At 43.0% G+C, this 23,520-nt stretch overlaps 1 protein-coding gene across 2 annotated transcripts in view; it reads left to right on the plus strand.

Annotated features, from left to right (window-relative positions):
• The window catches only part of CLIP2 (CAP-Gly domain containing linker protein 2), a 169,398-nt gene that overhangs the window by 52,763 nt on the left and 93,115 nt on the right, over positions 1-23,520 (plus strand). For both annotated transcript variants that reach the window (XM_033922592.1, XM_033922593.1), the window contains exon 3: positions 19,037-19,575. In XM_033922592.1, coding sequence (XP_033778483.1) covers positions 19,037-19,575 — 539 coding nt within the window. The remainder of the gene's footprint in view (positions 1-19,036; positions 19,576-23,520) is intronic.

Raw genomic sequence — 23,520 nt, forward strand, 5'->3', positions numbered from 1 at the left:
CGACAAATGATGTGGAGGCTATGTGGTCATCCTTGAAATCTACCCTACACACAGCAACAGTCCTCTACATAAAATCGGTGTGAAAACGGCGAAGAAATAAGAGACCTCAATGGTTCACCGCAGAGATATCGGATCTCGTCAAAGATAAGAAGCGAGCATTCATTTCCTACAAACGCTCAGAAGAAAATGAGGCTAGAACAAAATATATGGCCATGTCAGCAGCTGTCAAACTGGCAGTCAAGGAAGCCAAGCTTAGAGTAGAAGAAAACTTAGCCAAGAACATCAAAAAGGGGGACAAATCTTTCTTCAGGTATATTAGTGACAGAAAAAGAAACACAGATGGAATAGTACGCCTTAGAAAACCTGACGGGAATTATGCAGAATCAGACACAGATAAAGCCGAACTACTAAATGAGTACTTCTGCTCGGTCTTCACCTGCAAGGCGCCGGGGCCCACAGTTGCAGGAGAAGCGTAACTCGGGAGACCCGTTTCAGAACCACGAGTTTACACCCAGTGACGTCTACGGCGAGCTATCAAAACTCAAGGTGAACAAAGCTATGGGACCAGACAATCTGCACCCCAGGGTGCTCAGGTTGCTGTGTGATGTCCTAGCGGAACCGTTAGCCGTACTCTTCAACCTCTCCCTGAGTACGGGAAAAGTCCCGTTGGACTGGAAAACAGCTAACGTCGTTCCTCTGCACAAAAAGAGTTGCAGGGCAGAGGCTGAGAATTACAGACCAGTGAGTCTCACTTTGATTGTGAGTAAGCTCATGGAAACGTTAATCAAATGCAAATTAGACACTATCCTGAACGAGGAGAATCTACACAATCCCCACCAACATGATTTCACCAAGGGTAGGTCATGCCAATCCAATCTCATCAGCTTCTTCGACTGGGTAACTAGAAAGCTGGACCAGGGAGAGTCCCTGGACGTCGTGTACTTAGACTTCAGTAAAGCTTTTGACAGCGTCCCCCACTGTAGATTATTGAACAAAATGAAATCAATGGGATTAGGTGTAACACTAACTGCATGGGTCAACGACTGGCTGAGTGGTAGACTTCAGAGGGTACTGGTTAACGGTACCCTCTCTAAATCGTCGAGGGTGACCAGTGGAGTGCCGCAGGGCTCGGTCCTGGGTCCGATCCTTTTCAACATATTCATAGGAGACCTGACGCAGGGGCTTCATGGTAAAATAGCATTATTCGCCGACGATGCTAAATTATGCAACACTATAAGTAAAAATGATTTGTCCGACAGCATGAAGCATGACCTGCTTTTACTGGAACATTGGTCCACGACCTGGCAGCTAGGCTTCAACACGAAAAGTGCAAAATCATGCACCTTGGCAACAATAATCCATGCAGAACATACACACTGAATGGCGAGGCCTTGGCTAGGACAGCAGTAGAGAGGGATTTAGGGGTGATCATTAGTGAAGACATGAAAACAGCCATTCAGGTGGAAAAGGCTTCATCCACGGCTAGACAAATGCTGGGTTGTATCCGTAGAGGCTTTGTTAGCCGGAAGCTGGAGGTCATAATGCCGTTGTACAGAACCATGGTGAGACCTCATCTGGAGTACTGTGTACAATTCTGGAGGCCACACTACTGCAAAGATGTGCTGAGAGTTGAGTCGGTTCAGCGCATGGCCACCAGGATGATTTTGGGGCTCAAAGATTTCTCATACATGGACAGGCTGCACAAATTGCGGCTATACTCTCTCAAAGAGCGCAGGGAGAGGGGAGACATGATTGAGACATTTAAGTACATCACTGGTCGCATAGATGTGGAAGACGACATGTTCCTTCTCAAAGGTCCCTCAGCCACAAGAGGACATCCACTGAAAATCAGGGGCGGGAAATTTCATGGGGATACCAGGAAGTACTTTTTCACAGAAAGAGTGGTGGACCATTGGAACGAACTCCCGGAGCAGGTGATAGTGGCCAGCAGCATACAAGATTTTAAGAAAAAATGGGATGCCCATGTCGGATCTCTACGAGGGTAATATAGAGGTGATGCCACCTGTGCGTGACCCCTTGGAGGGTAGTTTGGGGAGGGATAATAGAGTGGGCAGACTTGATGGGCTATGGCCCTTTTCTGCCGTCATCTTCTATGTTTCTAAATTCCAGAGTTTAATTACACACGGAGTGAAGAAATATTTTCTCCGGTTTGTTTTCAATTTACTACTTAATAGCTTCATTGCATGCCACCTATCCTAGTATTTTTGGAAGGAGTAAACAAGCAATTCACCTTTACTAAAGATACGGCTCCTTGTAAACTGAGCCCCTTTGAAAGCTTCTATCTGCATCCTCTCGCCCCTCTATAGTTAGGAAACTGTCTCCTTGTATGCTTCCATCAGTATCCCCTCTTCCTTTTTAATAGTTTTGCCCTATGTAATCCCTGTCTTTAACTTCATGTCCTCCTCCTTCACTGTGAATGTCATTTTGTAGCCCATTCTGAGCTGTTGGGAGGACGGGATAGAAATCTAAATAAATGAATGTGTTCCACTCCACTCATTATTTTATAGACCTCTATCATATCTTCCCTGAGCCATCTCTTCTCCAAGCTGAAGAGCCCTAGATGCTTTAGCCTTTCCTCATAGGAAAGTCATCCCATCTCTTTTATAATTTTCATCCCCCTTCTCTGTACCTTTTCCAATTCTGCTATATCTTTTTTGAGCTGCGGTGACCAGAATTGCACACAGTATTCGAGGTGCGGTCGAACTATGGAATGATACAAAGGCATTATAACGTTCTCGTTTTTGTTTTCCTTTCCTGATAATTCCTGACATTCTACGTACAGTCCTTTGTTAGCTGCTATCGTGAGTTAGCTCATTCAAAGTAGCATGCAAATGCGTGAGTAGAAACATAGAAACATAGAAAGATGACGGCAGATAAGGGCCATAGCCCATCAAGTCTGCCCACACTATTTACCCACCCTCTTAAGTCTACTGACCCTCTTAAGTCTACTGACCCTCTTAAGTCTACTGAGTAAGCTTGAACAAAATAGTACGGCAAAAATGCGCAGCTAAAAAGCGGCCTCACATTTATATTGCGTCCGTCTTTCTCTCGTACTTCCGCCACAGTATGCGAACTGTGATTATGACATGACGGTGCAATTCTTGTGAAGGAATCGCGGGAGGAATTCATCAAATGCACCAGCTGTTTTGTTTATGCTAAGAAAACCAATAAGACTCAAATATGTTGCTAAATATAACCCACTCTAATATTATCGCCAGAGGGTAGCCTTGATGGATATGAATAGTCCTGTCAGCTTGTCCCATTGTTTCTGTGTAATTGGGACAGAAGCTGTAAATCTGACAGACACTGAGCTCCCGAGCTCCTGGCCATCAGTCATCCATGGTGTGGAGCAGAAGAGACCGCCCAGTTGCACTCCTCTCTGGGTTCTGGCCTATTTAATCTTTCAAGTTTCATTACCCCGTTGACTAACAGCTTTGCCAGTATCCAGTTTATAGCAAAATCCTTTACACCATTGTATCATATGACATCATTTAATAGGACGGAGAGCCTAGAATTTCTGAAGGGGAGAAATCTCTGGAGAACCCAAGCCGGCACAGACTTTTGATTTATTTTCTGTACTGCTAGTGAAAACAGAAGGTCTAGTTCCTCACTGCCAGAATGGTAATAATCCCAAACATTTTGGTTAAATCTTAAAAACATCTTGTCCCTATTTCCTACAAAAGTCATGTATCCTACTTTGTAAAGTAATTCTCCCTCGCTTTCTCTCTGTTGCTATGGTAACATGGCAATATGTCTGGATTTCTCTTTTCCTTGGTGGCTCCCATTTCTGACATGTCCTTTTACTAACAAAGGCTCAATTCACCCCCCCAAACCATTTTGGCCTCTCAGTTGTGCTGAAAAGCCACTGCCAGGAAAGGAGAGATTTACAATACTTAGCACAAAATCAAAAAAGAAATTCACTGGTGCCAGAAAAATACTCAGAACACGAGGAACAAGTCACCATAGATACTTCCTTTGTACTTTTTACTACTACTATGTATTTCTAAAGCGCTACATGGCATATGCAGCACTGTACAATAGTCAGTATATGTAAGAGACAGTCCCTGCTTGAAATGTTTACAATTTAAGTAAAAAACCAGACAAAAGAAAACAGGGGAGGGAGTTAGGAGTTGAAGACAGCCTCAAATTGGGGTTTTATGCTGGATTTGAACACGCTAGTGATAGGCAACCCATTCCAGGCATATGGCATGGCAAAATAGAAGGGGTGCAGCCTGGAGTTGACGATGGTAGAGAAGTGAGAAGAAAGGGGGGGGACTTACCCAAGGAGTGAAGTTCACGGGGGGGGGGGGGGGAGGGTAGAGCCTGCTATGATTTCCACCTGGCTTCATGCTACAAGGAATAGGCCAATAATCCAGTCCTTGATTTGTCCCAATGCCCTGATTGTACTGATGTTTTTCCCCTAAACTGTGTCTATAGACATGTCCACAAAGACCAGTTTGCCTAAAACGAATGTGGTCTTAGCTAGGGTTATCAGATTTTCTGTCTGGAAAATCCGGACCCCTAGACCCGCCCCCCCCAGGCCCGTCACATTATTTTCCCTTTAACGCAACTTAAAGGGCTCAAACGCAGCTTGACTTGTCTTACCACAGTGATATTTAGGTTGCCGTGAGTGACATTGGAAACGCTACAACTAACAGTCGTAACCTCTTTAAACTGGTCAACGACCTTTACAACCTTGAAACGCTCACTGATAATCATGAAGAATCCACACTAACCGCTAACACCCTAGCAGACTTCTTTAACAACAAGATACAGAAACTAAGGTTATCTATAACTGCCCCAGCCAATCCCCACGAGGACTTTCCAATACTCCCAGACACCGACATGTCTAAACCGGACCTCGGGTCCAGAACAGACCTAAGTTGGAACCAATTCAAAACCATAGACTGGCAAACCTTCAACAAATATTACAACAAGTATACCAACTCCTTTTGCAGACTGGACACCTGCCCCCCAAACATTATGAAAACTGCACCAATCCACTTCAAAGCCAATATGTTGGCATGGGTAAACCTTCTACTATCCACAGGTAGTTTCCCAATAGAACAGGGCCACATCTCGATAACCCCATTAATAAAAAACACGAAAGAACCACCCAATGACCCATCTAATTACAGACCAATCGCTAGTATCCCACTATTCACCAAAATAGCAGAAGGGGTGGTAAATGCCAAACTGGAAAAATTACCATCTGGAAAAATTCTATATCCTAAATGACAATCAATCAGGCTTTCGCTCCGATCACAGCACTGAAACCATTATAGCCTCTCTACTTGAACACCTTCACACACTCTTCAGCCAGGGCTCTAGTGCCCTGATCGTCCAACTCGACCTCAGCAGTGCTTTCGACCTAGTCGACCATACCATTCTCCTAGACTGCCTTGCATACATTGGCATCTCTGGCCAAGTTCTTAACTGGTTCCACGGATTTCTACGAAACAGATCCTACAGGGTATTTAAAAACGAATCTCTCTCTCATACAGCTGGAACAACTCCTGCGGAGTTCCACAGGGCTCCCCCCTGTCCCCCACCCTATTTAATGTTTACCTTACCTCCCTAGGAAACTACCATGTCATTTTCTAATTGGAAGACAGATGGCTGAGAGGTGATATGATAGATGTTTATAAAACATCTAGAATGGCTAGAATGGAACATGTAAAGAGACGGTGGCTATTTACATATGAACCCTGTACCAGATTAAGAAACTTTTTTTCACTCAATAAACAATCAGACTGTGGAATTTGTTCCAGAAGATGTTAAGGTACAAGGGGTTTGGATAAGTTCCCAGAGGAAGAGTCTGTAAACAATTTTTAGCCAAATAAACTTGGGGAGTTCATTGCTCAACTCTGGGAGTGAGCTGCAAGGAATGGTTTTAGTCCTTGGGGTCTGCCAGGTACTTCCTAGTGATCCAGACTGGCCACTGTCAGAAACAGGATGAAGGGCTGTTTGGGGCTGCGATCTGATTCATCCTGACTTATCTTATGTGCTTACGTTAAAATTCAAAGCAATATAAAACAGAAGTTTTTCTGTGCAGACTCCACTAAACATACAGGCCCAAATTCTATATATAGCACCTGAAAAACTGACAGGTTGTTTTTGACCTTTTGGTCACCTACTGTAACACCTTTTTTTTCTCATCCCCAATCTGTGTGGTTTGTTTGGGGTTTTTTTCTCTCTTCTCTCTCTTTCATAGTAAAATAGTAACTTAGTAGATGGCGACAGATAAAGACCCGAATGGTCCATCCAGTCTGCCCAACTCTCTCTCTCTCCCTATTTCAGGGGTTCCAAAGAACATAAGAACATAAGAAGTTGCCTCCTCTGAGGTAGACCAGAGGTCCATCTCGCCCAGCGGTCCGCTCTCGCGGCGGCCCATCAGGCCCACTGCCTGAACAGTGGTCTCTGACTAATTTTACCATTTATCTCTAATCCTATCCCTATAACCTTACCTCTACTCTTATCTGTACCCCTCAATCCCTTTGTCCTCCAGGTACCCTACTACCGGCAGCTACATTGGCTGCCGATGAAGGCACGCGTAAAGTTCAAATTTGCCTGTTTCTGCTTTAAAGCTTTACACGGACTTGCCCCCAAATACACTACTGACCTTTTCTCCTTCTCAACCAACAGACACAAGAGAAGTTCACATTCCAACTTCGTTTCCCCCCCAGTGAGAGGTTGCAAACTGAAAAAACACCATGAATTCCTTCTCTCACACCAAGCAGCATCATGGGGTAAAGACCTAGAACAATTACTTTCGCCCTCTACTTATGAGGAATTTAGGAAACGTCTAAAAACACACCTGTTCCTAAAACATCTTGACAACTGATCCACTTATCTCTTTCCTCTCAATAGGACCTACTGTCCTTTTGATCACTTTTCTCCTCAACAATGAATTTCCTGTCTAATTACTTCTCTTTCTTCTTCCCCTCTTGAAGTCAGTCAATTTGTACCTTTGCTTAATCTTTTGTAAACCGCATAGAACTTCACGGTATTGCGGTATATAAGCTGTTATTATTATTATTACCTGTCCAGACCTTCTTTGAAGCCCTGTAGCGTGCTTCTGCTTATCACATCCTCCGGTAGCGCGTTCCATGTATCCACCACCCTCTGGGTGAAAAAGAACTTCCTGGCATTTGTTCTAAACCTTTCCCCTCTCAATTTCACTGAGTGCCCCCTTGTACTTGAGGTTCCCCATAGTTTGAAAAATCTGTCCCTGTCCACTTTTTCCATGCCCTTCATGATCTTGAAGGTTTCTATCATGTCTCCTATGAGTCGTCGCTTTTCCAGCGAGAAAAGCCCCAGCTTTTTCAGTCTGTCAGTATATGAAAGGTCCCCCATACCCTTTATTAGCTTAGTTGCTCTTCTCTGGACTCTCTCAAGTACCGCCATGTCCTTCTTGGGGGTACTGTTTAGTTGGGAGGAGGACTGTATACAATACCAGCAATTATATATTGATGAATCTTGATTAGAATGGACTTTATTCTTGCTTCCGCTTTATCTTTGTTACACCCTGACAATAAAGCTTTAAATAGGAGCCAAAGGAGGGTTAGGGATACACTTCAGGTTCTTTACTAGGGATGTCCAGGAGTTTGGCTCCTGGACAGGGTATAGTGTTCCCTGACCCCTGCAAAGGGCAAGTTTGCTAACTCTGGAGTAGATTTCTCTTTCTAGGGGTTCCTTTCAATACTTGCCTAAAATACAGCTGATTCTTTATGGCTTCTAGTTAATTATACTGTTGGATGTTCATTGTTTGAGCTATAATGGTTCTCCAGATGTTTCTATTCACTGACTTCTGTTCTCCTGGGTGGGAAGGGGGTGGGGGGATAGGGTTCAAGTTAGGATGAGGAATTATGGGTTTATTGAGACACCAAAAGAAAAAAACATTGTTCGATTTTGTCTGTTTTGAATTATCTGTTGAGCTTTGTACTTCAATAAAGAAGATTGAAACAAAATGTTTCTGCTCTTTTGGAATCGCACTTAGCAGATGCTAAAACTGACCTGTTCCTGTGAAGAAAGTTCAGTGATTTTCTCTGATGTAATTTTGGGGGCGGAGCCTGCAAACGAAAAACCGCAAATAACCAAAACCGCATTTGGTGAAGCCGCAAATACAGAGGGGGAAGTGTAGTCTCAGATTTAAGCTCAAGGTATAATCATTGCAAACTCTCTAAAACACGAATAATATGAAAAAAATATGAAATAGCTCTTTTTACTTATCCGAATTTCACAGATAACCAGCTAAGTCACGTGACATAGCTAGCTTTCCGTTAGCTGCTAACTGCTAATATTCAACGGCCATCTCGTGCTGAATATTTTAGCTGGCCAGGAGCCTTTCCCGGAGGGCTAAATAGTTCTGAATATTGAGCATGACGGAAAACATAGAAATAGGACGGAAGATAAAGGCTAAATGGCCCATCCGGTCTGCCCAGAATTGACTGGGGGGTGGGGGGAGAGGGGTGCTCTCTTTTTTTCCCAGTTATTTGAAGTGTATTGTTGGAAAGAAGATGCAGACATTACTGTGTCTCCTCTTAACCTGCAATTTTGTGGTTTCAACATTCCCTTTGTGTCTGTTTCCTCCAGCGCTGGGCAGCTGACTGTGAAGGGTTTCTCTGCAGTGGGAAGAGGCGACAGGCACGGAAGAGAAAGTGACGTGGTCCCAAGTCCTAAGTTGGAATACTGTGTCCAATACTGGTCCCCGTACCTTAGGAAAGACATGGCGATACTTGAGAGGGTCCAGAGGAGAGCAACTAGGATGATAAAGGGAATGGAGAACCTTTCATATGCCGAAAGGTTGGACAAACTGGGGCTCTTTACCCTGGAAAAGCGGAGACTGAGAGGAGACATGATACAGACATATAAAATCATGAAAGGCATAGAGAGGGTGGATAGGGACAGATTCTTCAGACTAGCGGGGACAACAAAAACAAGAGGTCACTCAGAAAAACTGAGAGGGGACAGATTCAAAACGAATGCAAGGAAGTTTTTCTTCACTCAGAGGGTGGTGGACACCTGGAACACGCTTCCAAAGGAGGTAATAGGACAGAGTACAATACTGGGTTTCAAAAAGGGACTGGATGACTTCCTGAAAGAGAAGGGGATTACAGGGTATAGATAGAAGGTTACACTACAGGACAAAAGCGAAAAGCATATGTGAGTTTTAGGGTAGGAGCACTATCAGGTCCTGGACCTGAGGGGCCGCCGCGTGAGCGGACTGCCGGGCACGATGGACCTCCGGTCTGACCCGACAGAGGCAAGTCTTATGTTCTTATGTTCTTATGTTCTTATATCTATCCTGGGTACACAGGATCTTAAAACAAAATTAATTCAGTTCACTCTCAATGGAACCGACACTATAAATTAGTTAGTAGTTTTATTAATCCATTGAAAAAAGTACCAAAAGACTCCCCGATACTTGTCACATGAGTATTCACTATCATAAGATGGAAAAACGGCCTCAGACGTAGAGCGAATACACCATCTGGTTTTGGTATTCAACTCTGTAGTCACTCTTAATTATAATCATTGGCCTAAAACCACCAACCTCTTTTAATTTAATATAAATATATATATTTTTATTCTTTTTTTTATCCTTTTTACTTCTTATTCAAATCTTTTCTTTCTTATGGAAAATAGAATTGTCAAACCCAACTGATGTTTTGTTCTCGGGAGAAGCTGGTGTTTACGATAAGCTTTTTAAGCCGTCTGTGGTATAATCTTCGAAACAATCATTTAACATTTACTGGGTCTTACACAATTTCACAGCGAGAAAAATTTATAGCACTTATCTGAAATATTGCATTCAGTAATTCAATAGTGATAACTTGCAACCACTTTCATTGTTTAAGCAGTCAGCGATTACACAGCATAGGCCACCTCAAACTTTACCAAAGCAGCCAGCGTTTCGCGGCTCAAACTTTTACTCCGTTTCTTCAGGATTTATTTCTATTAGAACAGTTTTTCTTTTATTAATAAGACCAAATCTATTCTATTTAACTGGAAAAAAGATATTTCCCTTACAAAACCGTTTTTTCTCAATAACTTACCTATCAGTATGGAACGCTCAATTAAAATTCTTGGGGTAATATTTGATGATAACTTATCTTATCACGAACACGTTTCCTCTATCGTCAAAAACTGTTTTTTCAAACTACGTCAGATAAGAGCCATTGCCAAATTTCTTAATCCTTCTTCTTTAAAAATCCTAATACACTCATTCATCATTGCAAAACTTGACTATTGTAACGCCTTATTTTTAAACATTACTCAAAAAGAAAAAAGGAGACTCCAAATTGTCCAAAACATGGCTATTAAACTTATTTACAACGCCAAAAAATTTGACCACGTTTCCCCATTGCTGATAGATGCGCATTGGTTACCAATTAACCATAGGATTATGTACAAACTGATGTTTTTAATCTTCAAAACCCTAACATCTAGCGAACCACAATTCATATCTAAATCGCTGATCCCATACAAACCCCAACGATCTTTACGTTCATCCGAATTAAATTTACTATCTGTCCCTTCTTTAAAAATCATCGGAACAAGAAGAGCAGATATGTTCACAGTCGCAGGTCCACAATGGTGGAACTCCCTTCCCCAATACATTAGATCAGAACAAGATATCTCAGCTTTTAAAAATCTCTTAAAAACTTATTTGTTTAAGGATGCTTATGATCTTTAAAGATTCTAAACTTATCTATTTTGTTTTAATTAATATCCTCAAAGTGTGCCTTGAAATTATTTACCCTACCTTTTGTTTTTCCCTTTTTTCCTGTGCCCTTATTGTAACTTTACCTCCTTTCCTCTTTTTTTTCATGTTAGTTACTGCTTGAATTTTATTATATTATGTTTAAAGTTGTTTTATTATATTATGTACATCGCCTAGAAAATTTGAAATAGGCGATTCATCAAGAACTAAATAAACTTGAAACTTAACTTGAAACTTTTTCAGTTCAAACTTCAAGTCTTTCTCGTGTTTAGTAAAATTACACAGGCTATTAGCCATATTCAGCCCCTAGTAGGGAATTCCGGTCCTCGAGAGCCGTATTCCAGTCGGGGTTTCAGGATTTCCCCAATGAATAGGCATTGAAAGCAGTGCATGCACATAGATCTCATGCATATTCATTGGGGGAAATCCTGAAAACCCGACTGGAATACGGCTCTCGAGGACCGGAGTTCCCTACCCCTGCCCTAGTGGGTCTGGGCACCAGCATTGAAAATCCAGGGCTAATTTATGGTGCACTAGTTGCCTTAGTTATAGTGCACTTAGTTTCATTCAGTGCTGTCTTCTTCTTTTGTGACTCTGTACACCACTGTGTACATCTGGTAGCGCTATAGAAATAATTAATAATAATAATAATAATAATAATAATAATAGTAGTAGTGCCAACCAATGCTCAGTGCTAAATAATAGAAACATAGAAAAAATGAAGGCAGATAAAGACCATATAGTGTAACCATGCCATGAACCATTTCTTCCCCTTCCTTCGACATCCAACGTACTTGTCCCAAGCTTTCTTGAATTCAGATAAACTTTTTGTCTCCACCACCTCTACTAGAAGTCCACTCTCCACCCTTTCCATGAAAAAGTATTTTCTGAGGTTACTTCTCAGTCTTTTCGATTTCACCTTCATCCTATGTCCCCTCATCCCAGAGTTTCACTTGAAAGAGACTCATCTCCTATGCCACGTAGGTATTTAAACATCTCTATCATATCTCCCCTCTCCCACCATTCCTCCAAAGTATACATATTGAGATCTTTAAGTTTAAGGACATAAGAAGTTGCCTCCGCTGGGTCAGACCAGGGGTCCATCGTGCCCGGCAGTCTGCTCACGCGGCGGCCTATCAGGTCCATGACCTGTAAGTGATCTTGTCTAAAACCTTTCAATACCCTTTCATACTCCTATCTCTGCCTCTATCTATATCCCTCAATCCCCGTATCCCTCAGGAATTAGTCCAATCTCTCTTTGAATCCTCTTAATGTATTCTGTTCTATTACATCCTCCGGAAGCGCATTCCAGGTGTCCACCACCCTCTGAGTGAAGAAAAATTTCCTAGCATTGGTTCTAAACTTGTCCCCTTTCAATTTCTCCGAGTGCCCCCTTGTTCTTGTAGTTCCCAATAGGCTGAAGAATCTGTCCCTTTCCACTTTCTCTAAGCCCTTCATGATCTTGTAAGTCTCTATCATGTCTCCTCTGAGTCTCCGCTTCTCTAGGGTTTGTTCACGTAAGCCTTATGACGTAGACCACGGACCATTTTAGTAGCCTTCCCCTGCACTGACTCCATCCTGTGTACATAAAACATAAGAATTGCCATACTTGGACAGACCGAAGGTCCATCAAGCCCAGTGTCCTGTTTCCAACAGTGGCCAATCCAGGTCCCAAGTACCTAGCTAGATCCCAAGTAGTAAAACAGATTTTATGCTGCTTATCCTAGGAAGAAGCCATGGATTTCCCCAAGCCATCTCAATAATGGCCTATGAACTTCTCTTTTAGGAAATTATCTAAGCCTTTTTTAAACCCCGCCAAGCTAACTGATTTCACCACATTCTCTGGCAATGAATTCCAAAGTTTAATTACACATTGTGAGAAGAAATATTTTCTCCAGTTTGTTTTAAATCTACTACTTAGGGCCTGATTCTATATAGGACACCCAGTCTCAGCAGCTGCCTAAGTGGCTTTTGAGAATCGCACACTGGCGTCCTATACAGAATTGAATCTGTCCTAATGGAGAGATGTCGCCTAACCACCCTGATTCTCTAATTGGCATCCATGTCACAGGTACTATTTAGAGAATTCGCAGGAGCCAGTAAGGAAGCTACTCAGCGCCGAGAAGCAGCTTGTGCCGCTCAGCTGAAGCAACTGGATCCACACAGCTGGTTAGCAGCGGGGTAGGAGTTCGGAAAACTTGCTTCTGCCGGCTGCACCTCTACCAGGGATCGGCAGAGGTATGAAGATAGGACAGAGGGCAGAGCCTGGGAGGGAGGGTACAGAGCCTGACAGGGGAAGGAAGGAAGGGTGCTGGGTGCAGAGACTGACAGGGGAGGGAAGGAAGGAAGGGTGCAGAGCCTGACAGGGGAGGAAGGAAGGGTACTGGGTGCAGTGCCTGACAGGGGAGGGCACTTGAATATTAAGCTGCCTGACTTATATTCGAGTCAACCATTTTTCCTCTTTTTTTTGGGGGGGGGAAGGGGGTTTCGACTTATATTCGAGTATATACGGTATGTGTGTAACTTACAGTATGTTATAAGTAATTCACATAACTATGTATCCTGCCCACACTCCATCCAGACTCTACCCATATTGATGTCCACCTGCAGACTGCCTGCTATTGGAGATATGCGTATGGCTATTCAGTGGAATATCGCCATTTATGCCTGTAAGTGGTAGCATTTTAATATTTATGCACAGATCTGGCACATAAATGTGTCTGCGTTGAACTATTTGGACTCCTGCTGGCTGAAGGAAAGGCTAGAAAATGATCATTTGATGTGAGCCCTTAGGTGAACAAATGCAGCTCTTCTTCAGGCAGCCTCACTGAATGAGATCAAATTAATTGAATATAGTACTGTAGTGACATTTCTATTAGAATGTACATCAGTATGTTTCATCTGACGTGCCACTCCTGTGTTATGGAATTCACAACCAAAGGAAAAACGTAATGGGTGTCATTTTAGGAAGCATTTTCTGTAGGTAGAAAATTCTTTATGAGTGGAAAATGGCTCTTATAAAATTGTCTGCCTATGGGTAACAATAACATGGAGCAAACAAACCAAAACTGCAGACGTGTACAAGAAGGAGGCAATAATTTATTGTGACAATTAAAATATATCTAAAAACCTTTTTACCAAACGTTGGACCAACACGGTCCGTGTTTCGGACAACCTTCATCAGGGGTCCTATTAAGTACAAATATAATACAAGATACAATATTAAAATTATTTTAAAAAATATTATAAAAAAATGTTAATACAGAGACATGATGATATAATTTAACCATGCTATCAAGAGTAATAATCTGATAACGTAAAGACAAGTGTATAAAAGGAGAAGAAAGCGCAGGCAATATGAATAAACTGCATGCAGAAAGTACAAACCGAATCATAGTGAGTGGACAGTTAAAAAGGATAGTAGATATTAAGATAGCTGTTAAAGGAACATAAATAACTAAGAAAACATCAAACCAGATGATAACGAGAAACAAATTAGAACTATAAGAGACGTGGATGTAACTATAAAGAAACTGTAAAGATACATAAAGTGGAACAAGAAATTAGCATATAGACTTAAAGTGTATGCAAAAAATAAACAGATAAAAAAATATATATAACATTAGTCATAAACCATATAAAATATAATATATAGAATATAATGCATCACATATAAAATAATAACACAGCATCATTGGATACATATATAGATACCATATGTTATCTAAAAAAAGTTATTATATATATATAAAAAACATATAAAACAGGTCAATGAATAGTGATTGGCATAAGGAACTAAACTAACCAAATACTAGGCAGACAAGAGCCTTATATACAAAATCTCCTACTTTATAGAAAAAACAAATAAAACATTTCCTAACTAGTGATCATGAATAAATGAATTAATACATCATGCAGCCTGAAAAGATATATATACAAGGTCACATGTAATCTAGGCTTGAAGGCAGACTTTTTTACAGAAATCTGGGGAAAAAAAGGGGAAAAGAAAATAAATCATGGATAATTTGGTAAGTAAGCCTTATAGCTATCGGTGATAAACCTAGGAATAAAGTGACAAAATTTTCTTTTCTTTTTACCATAGTATGTATTTCATCTTTTTTCTTCAATGTTTTTTCACTTCCATTTCCCTTTTAGGTCACAACTTTTTTATATTTTCACCTTTTTTTTGTTGCCCTCTCATAGTCACTTTATGTATCTTTACAGTTTCTTTATAGTTACATCCACGACTCTTATAGTTCTAATTTGTTTCTCGTTATTATCTGGTTTGATGTTTTCTTAGTTATTTATGCTCCTTTAACAGCTATCTTAATATCTACTACCCTTTTTAACTGTCCACTCACTATGATTTGGTTTGTACTTTCTGCATGCAGTTTATTCATATTGACTGCGCTTTCTTCTCCTTTTATACACTTGTCTTTATGTTATCAGATTATTACTCTTGATAGCATGGTTAAATTATATCATCATGTCTCTGTATTAACATTTTTTTATAATATTTTTTAAAATAATTTTAATATTGTATCTTGTATTATATTTGTACTTAATAGGACCCCTGATGAAGGTTGTCCGAAACACGGACCATGTTGGGTCCAACGTTTGGTAAAAAGGTTTTTAGATATATTTTAATTGTCACAATAAATTATTGCCTGCTTCTTGTACACGTCTGCAGTTTTGGTTTGTTTGCTCCTGGTTGGTTTTTCACTGCAGACAAGGTTGGACGCCTGTTTTCCTTTGGCTTTGCTGTGCTAACATAATAACAAACCAACTTATTATATTCAAAACAATTTAACCGGCTGGAAACAGCTGCCAACCAGTTAAATTGCTTGATCCTGTCAATCTGGTCATTTTCAGCGGTACTTAACTGGCTATTTTAGCTAATAATGACTGATTAGCACTGAATATAAAAGCAGCTAACTTGTGGGTGTTTCAGGAGCAGAGTTGCGTTAAGTGCCAATATTCAGCCCCGCACCGCATAAGTAAACCACTTAAATCAGGCCACATAAATAACAGTCCTATCTTTAAACAGTTTGACTTATGCGGTGAAGGGCTGAATATTGACTTACCCCACCCCCTTTTTACAAAACCTTAGCATGGTTTTTAGCGCCGACCATGTGGGTAACAGCTCCGATGCTCTTAGAATTCCTATGAGCGTCGGAACGGTTACCGTCGCGGCCAGCACTAAAAACTGCACTACGGTTTTGTAAAAAGGGGGGCAGAGGTTTAGCCAGCTCCAAAATACCTCAAAAACCCCTGATATTTAGTCCTGAAGCCCGGACATGGCCTAGCATTGAATATCCAGGAATTCTCACTGTCGCTGGTTGATTGTCAGGGGAATAATATATGTCGGCACACAGCCCCCGTTAGACTCTGCACCCTCCCCCCCAGACTCTGCGCCCAGCCCCTTCCCCCTTCCCTCGCTCAGCACTCAGCCCTGTCCTCCTACCTCCTCTGGCCTGGTGGTCCAGAAATGCAGTGGGCAGGAGCGAGCTTTCCGACTCCTGTCTGGCTGCTAACCCGGACGGTCGTGGCTGGTTTTTTTGCCGCTGAGCAGCAACGAGTGGCAGCGCGCTTTGACGCTCTTGCTAGGCACTCAGCGGCTTCTTTGACTAGCTCCCGTGAATTCTTGTGAATCACGAGAATGCGAGGGAGCCAATCAAAGAAGCCACTGAGCACCAAGCAGGAACGTCAATGCGCACTCCCGCAAATCAAACAGAAATGAATCCAACTAATCAGAGTTAATAAAATTTGTCAATGGACCCCATATTAATTGAAATAGTTTAATTATGACACGATATTTCCAAGTTCAAATTTTCATATTTATGGGCTCCTTTTACTAAGATGCGCTAGTGTTTTTAGCGTGCGCTGAAGATTACCGCGTGCAAAACCGCGCGATAGATGAAAATACTAACGCAAGCTCTATGGAGGCGTTAGCATCTAGCTCACGCGGCATTGTAGCGCGTACTACTCCGTGCGTTAATGCCCTAGGCACCTTAGTAAAAGGAGCCCAAAGATTCCCCCCAAAAGGGAAAATTAAGGGCTCCTTTTACAAAGGTGTGCTAGCGTTTTTAGCGCATGCTATAGCGCGTGCTACCCAAAAATCTACCTCTAGCGCACGGGGCATTTTAACGCACGTTATGCCACACGTTAAGGCCCTAACGCACCTTTGTAAAAGGAGCCCATAGTGAACCAAATAAAAAGAGAAAAGCACTAGAATGATTTAACTTGGGGGAAGTTTAATATTAAGAACATAAGAACTGCCATCTTCAGATCAGACCTTCGGTCCATCAAGTCTGGCGATCCGCACACGCGGAGGCCCGGCCAGGTGTACACCTGGCGTAATTTTAGTCACCCATATTCCTCTCGTAAGGAGATGTGCCTCTAGTTTGCTTTTAAATCCTAGAATGGTGGATTCCGCAATAACCTCCTCTGGGAGAGCATTCCAGGTGTCCACCACTCGTTGCGTGAAACAGAACTTCCTGATATTTGTCCTGGACTTGTCCCCCCTTAGCTTCAGTCCATGTCCTCTTCTCCATGTCACATCGGACATTGTAAATAATTTTTTTTTTCCTGCTGTATTTTGTCGATTCTTTTCAGTATTTTGAAAGTCTCGATCATATCCCCTCGCAGTCTCCTTTTCTCAAGGGAGAACAATCCCGGTCTCTTAAGTCATTCCTTGTATTCCAAGTTCTCCATACCTCTTATTAGCTTCGTTGCTCATCTCTGCACCCTCTCCAGCAGTTTTATATCCTTCTTTAGATTGGGAGACCAATGTTGGACACAGTATTCTAAGTGTGGTCTGACCATTGCTCTAAAAAAGCGGCATAACTTTCTCCGATCTACTCACGATTCCTTTCTTTATCATGCCTAACATTCTATTTGCTTTCTTTGCTGCTGCCGCGCATTGTGCCGACGGTTTCAGGGTCCTATCTATCAGTACACCCAGGTCCTTTTCCTGTTCGCTCTTACCCAGAGTTGCACCTGACATTCTGTACTCGTGTTCCTTGTTCTTTCTGCCTAAATGCATTACTTTGCACTTTTCCACATTAAACTTCATCTGCCATTTCTCCGCCCATTTCTCTAACTGACACAAGTCACTCTGGAGTTCCTCGCTATCCTTCTGCGATCTGATTGCCCGGCATAGCTTTGTGTGATTTTCTTTAAATTCTTGATTTGAAATTAATGTGTGCTAGAAAGATTTGCATTAGAAACTGTTTACAGTAATTTTCTTTTTCTTTATCCTGTACTGTTCTTTAAGAATTGTATGATAAAAGCAAACAAACTGAAATTAGTAGAAATATGTAGTATAGCGAGTTCCTATGAGCATCGGGAGCAGCGCGGGCCATTCAGCGTGGCTCTCTGTGCTAAAAACTGCTAACGCAGTTTGATGTAGAGTCCCTAAGCCATGATAGAGATTTTTACTGTGACCTTGAGCGCTAAATGCTCCAACGCTGCTCCTACACTCAAATAATTCCTATGAACACTGGAGCAGCGTTGGAGCATTTAGTGACCGGGGCCACGGTAAAAATCCTCTATCACGGCTTAGTAAAAGAGGGCCTAAGATAACACTTTTCAGCTACAGTGTTAAAATAATGCTCAGAATTTAGAAAGTTGGTTGGTTGGGCTGAGAACTTTTCGGCACCCTCCTCATATGTAAGAAAAGTGAGCCAAGTATAGGACAATCAAGCCATTGTGACATCATTGATGAGGTTGGCTCTTATTGGTGGAATGAAGCATTATGACATCATAATCTCAGCACTGGTTACCAGAGACAAAGTCTTCACACTACAAGGGAGGGCTGAAACGTTCTCAGCCCAACCAAGAAGAGAATGACGTGGATATGATTCAGTCAAAGATCTGAAACAATGCCAAAACATCGAATTTTATTTCTGCAAATTGGCGCTTAATGATATAACACTCTTTTCAGCTACAGTGGCAATATAACGCTCACAATTTAGTAAGTTGGTTGATTGGGCTGAGAACTTTTCATCACCCCTCGTAACTACCGGTAAATATACCTCATTTAATTGACACTGAGTGGCTATTACTGCCAGTCATGTGAAAGTTTGAGACACTGCTCCATAAACACAGGCTGCAGCTCTATTTAGGACTGTCTGATTGCTCTGAAAATATACATAATGCCTCATACACTGTGGGTGGGCACAATGCCTGCTTTAATCTACTGTGCAGGAGTTCGTTGATTACTGGTTTCCTCGTTTTGCCTTCCTTACTGTAACGTTGCATTTTTTTTCTCTCTTTTTATGGTTTTAGGGTCACCTCTGCATAAACAGAATGCCACTCCCCCAGCCAGTACTGAGAAAGCAAGTGCAAAAGTTACAGAGGTGGGCGATGAGTTTCTTGGAGACTTTGTGGTTGGCGAGCGGGTCTGGGTGAATGGGGTTAAGCCTGGTGTGATCCAGTACCTGGGAGAGACGCAGTTTGCCCCAGGCCAGTGGGCAGGAGTGGTTCTCGATGACCTCGTGGGCAAGAACGATGGATCGGTGGGTGGGGTGCGTTATTTTGAATGCCAGGCCATGCAAGGAATTTTCACAAGGCCTTCCAAGCTATCACGCCAGCCCACAGCAGAGGGCTCGGGGAGTGATACCCATTCTGTGGAGTCCCTGACAGCCCAGAACTTGTCACTCCACTCGGGAAGTGCCACACCTCCCCTTACAACACGGATTGTGCCCTTGAGGGAAAATGTCCTGAATAGCAGCATGAAGACTGGCAATGAATCAGGATCGAACTTGTCAGACAGCGGGTCTGTGAAGAAAGCAGACAAAGACTTGCGTCTTGGGGATCGCGTCCTGGTGAGTTTGCTGCAGAAGCCATGTCATGAATAGCAGAAAATGAATGATGGGGGTCACTATTCAAAGCAATTTAACTGGCCCAAATGACTCCTGGGCAGCTAAATCGCCTGTTTGGGGCCAGCAGCTAATTTTCAGGGAAACTTAACCAGTTAGTGCCCCTGAAAATAACTGGTTAGCGCTGAACTGAAAACTGGCTATTTGGGGGGTGTTCCAGGGACAGGGTCAGCACTTTACTGGCCAAATAAACTACTTAAATAGGATCACATAAAAGTCAGTCCTATCTTTTTGCTGAATATCACACTTAACCAGCTATGCATTAGCCAGCTCTGGAGACCTGGAAAATCAATGCCAGTGCCTGGACATTGCCTGGCATTGAATGCTGAACGGCTGCCAGCTGAATATCAGGCCCCTTATCTCCATGGTATTGCAAGCCTAAGAATATTTTATACTCATGGGCCTGCAAGACCATTCTGAAAGGGAAAGACCCAGTGAAAGTTTCCCTTTGAAAATGCTTGACTAGTAGGGAGTCTGGAGACTATAGTCACTATCTAGGGAATTCTGTATAAGAACATAAGAACAGCCATACTTAAGGTTACCAGATGTCCAGGAAAACACAGACATGTCCTCTCTTTAGAGGACTGTCCAGGCTCCCAGATGGGCTTTTCAAAACCCGGCACTTGTCCGGGTTTTGAAAAGCCCCAACGAACTCCGGCCGCATATGAAGGAACTCTGAGCATGTGCGGATGATGTCACCCTCCAGGGATTCAAAACAAGGTTCGAGAAGTTCCTGCTGAGCCAGTACGTACGCAGGTAAGGCTAGACTCAAATAGGGCACTGGTCTTTGACCTAAGGACCGCTGCGTGAGCGGACCTCTGGGCACGATGGACCACTGGTCTGATCCAGCAGCGGCAATTCTTATGTTCTTATGTTCACACACATTCGCGCATGCTCCAGGCCCTCCATGAGCAACCGGAGCTTGTTGCAGAAGAGAGGAGACTTGCTGGGGTAGGGCTGGGGGTAGAACTAGGCAGGTCCAGAGACAGAACTGGGCAGGGCTGGAGATGGAACCGGGCAGGGCTGGGGTGGAATGGGGCGGGGCTGGAGGTAGAATGGGGCGTGGTTATGTGTCCGGGGTTTTCCTTTGTAAAATATGGTAACCCTAGCCATACTGGTCCAACTAGCCCAGTTTCCTTTTTCCAAAAGTGGCCAATCGAGGTCCCAAGTTTTTGGCAGAAACTCAAATAGTAACAACATTCCATGTTACCGATCCAAGACAAGCAGAGGCTTCCCCCATATCTGTCTATATGGCGTCTAGCATTATGTGCTATTTCAAAAAGCGGGATCCCTTCTGCCTCCTGTCCCGGCCAACTCTGACAATTTTTTTACCTCCCTCCCACCTCCCCCGTGTACCTTTTTTGAATCCCTGGTGGTCCAGTGGTGTACCAGGCAGGAGCGAGATTTCTATGCTCCTGCGTTGAGCCCCTCCCTGAATGGCTGCCTCAAGTTCTCATGGCCCAGTGGTATACTGGGCATGAGTGAGCTTTTTGCGCTCCTGCGAAGCCCTGAGCCACTTCCTGAATGGCTGCTGCCAGTTCTCATGAGTCCCGCGAGAGCTGGTGGCAGCCATTCAGTGAGCAGCTCAGCGATGGGCAGGAGCGCAAAAAGCTTGCTCATGCCTGGTACACTGCTGGACCGCAAGAACTCGCAGAAGCCATTCAGAGGGGCTTAGTGGGGGGTGCAGAGAGGAGGATGAGCGCTGGCGCCACCGCCAAGACAGCGGCCAGGGTGGACCACCCCCCACCATCCCCCTTACTACGCTTCTGCATACATGTTTCTGTGGCAGCCGAAGTACGTCTATATTATGAAACGATAGCATAGATGTTTGTTGTTGTTAAGTACCATCGACTCGTGTTCGAGTCTTAGCAACTTGATGAATTATAGATCTAAAAATAAATCGGTTTTGTTCTAGTCCGGTATGGAAGTTTGTGCTGGAATGTTGCTACTATTTGGGTTTTTGCCAGGTACTTGTGACTGGTTTGGACTCCGTGGAGATGGGATACTGGCTAGATGGACCATTGGTCTGACCCAGTAAGGCTAATTCTTATGTTCTAACATAAACAATAGAATAGAGTGTTCCCTCTAAGCTGAGCAGGTGTCCTCCAGCTGCATTGCTACCACTAGGGGGTGGAATATTTTCAGTCGCTAAGGACAGGTATGTTCCCTGGAGTCCTGCAGAACTTGCCTGTCCCTCACAATTGAAAAATGTGACAGTAAAACAGCACCCTCTATTGGTGAGACTGTGGGTGGAGGACTCCTGCTCAGCTTAGAGGGAACAGTGCGGGGCGGCGGCCGGTGCCTCTTGAGAGAAGGACAAACAGAAAATGAGAAAAGGCAAGGGAGATGTCTTAACCATAAAAAAACCTTTATTGAAAATGTCCCAATAAGGATCCATGTTTTGGAATCTATGATGGCTTCATCAGGGGACACTGAGATGGAGTCTCATATGTATATATAGATCAACTGACGGTTCCAGCTCCAAGTACCACATTGACTTCACCTATATATACATATGAGACTTTGTCTCAGTGTCTCCTGATGAAGCCATCATAGATGCTGAAACTTGGATCCTTGTTGGGACATTTTCTATAAAGGTTTTTAATGGTTGTTTAAGATATCTCCCTTGCCTTTTCTTGTTATCTGTTTATCCTCTTCACATAAACAATAACCTGCTCGCAGACCACCCCGGATGCTGTCTAGGTGGGGGCGCAGCACCTCACCGCCCCCCACACCATGCTCGCATCCTCCCTTCCCTGCCCTCCTTACCATTTTAAAATCTTTGCCAGCGCAAGCAGCTACTCTAGCCTGCTGCTCGCACTGGCCTGACTCCTGAAATCACTTCTGGGTTACGCAGCCAGGAAGTGACATCAGTGGGAAAGCCTATGCCAGCGTGAGCAGCAGGCCAGGGAAGCGGCTCATTCTGGTGAAGATTTAAGGAGGTACGGGGGGTGGAAGGGAGGGCACAAGTGTGGCGTGATAGTGTGGAAGGAGTGGGGGGTCAGAGAGGAGGGCGGAGGGGGCGTCATCACCCTGGGTACCTCCAACCTTCACTACACCACTGCCTGTGGCATCTTACTTGATATTTTCCAATCTTAGAGGATATAATCTGCAGGCCCATCCTCACAAACACAAATACAATGTCTGTGTACTGTGCACAAGACAACTATGGTGACAAGTTAGAAAAGGAGATTGCAATTAAAGTGTCTATTTCTGTTCAGTAACATTGAATATCTTCCATTTAATATGCAAAGCTTTTTTTTAACATTTTGGAAGCACTAATTAAAGAGGAGAATTCAAGCTGCTGGCAGAGTCCTCTTAGTTAAATGGACCTGATTTTCTGACAAAGTAAATACTGTATAGACAAAATTAACCACAGACTAAGATACAAAGGACAATATTTCCCGCATCTGGTAGCAAAGGAGAATTTTAAATGATATTTAGCCATGTTTGATTTGTACCAAGCAGACAGGTTAGAAATTAATGAACTGAAATGAAATTTAGATGAGAATGGCTGCTCTTCAGTTACTGTGGCTCAGAGTGTGGATGTAGGCCCTAGGAACAACTTTAATGCTAAGAAATGTAGTCAGCTGCCATATTTCTGATGAAAAAAAGTACTTATATTGTCAATATTTTAAATGATTTAACCAGGCAGGAGAAGCTCCTGCCTAGTTAAAATGGCGCTGGCCAAACACAGAGAGGGAAGGCTTCCGGGTCAGTGGGCCGCATTCACAAGCTGCCGAACGCGGCTTTGCAAGACCAGGGAACGACGACGACCTTCAAATTCTTCACACCATCAATCTCTCCAATCTCAATAACATCATTTCCATCAATTCTAAGAATAAATCAGGGATTGGTTAAATGTCAATATGCTATTTCTTAGTATCACAA

The sequence above is a fragment of the Geotrypetes seraphini genome, chromosome 15 (genome assembly GCF_902459505.1).
Source record: "Geotrypetes seraphini chromosome 15, aGeoSer1.1, whole genome shotgun sequence".
Classification (NCBI taxonomy): Eukaryota; Metazoa; Chordata; class Amphibia; order Gymnophiona; family Dermophiidae; genus Geotrypetes; species Geotrypetes seraphini.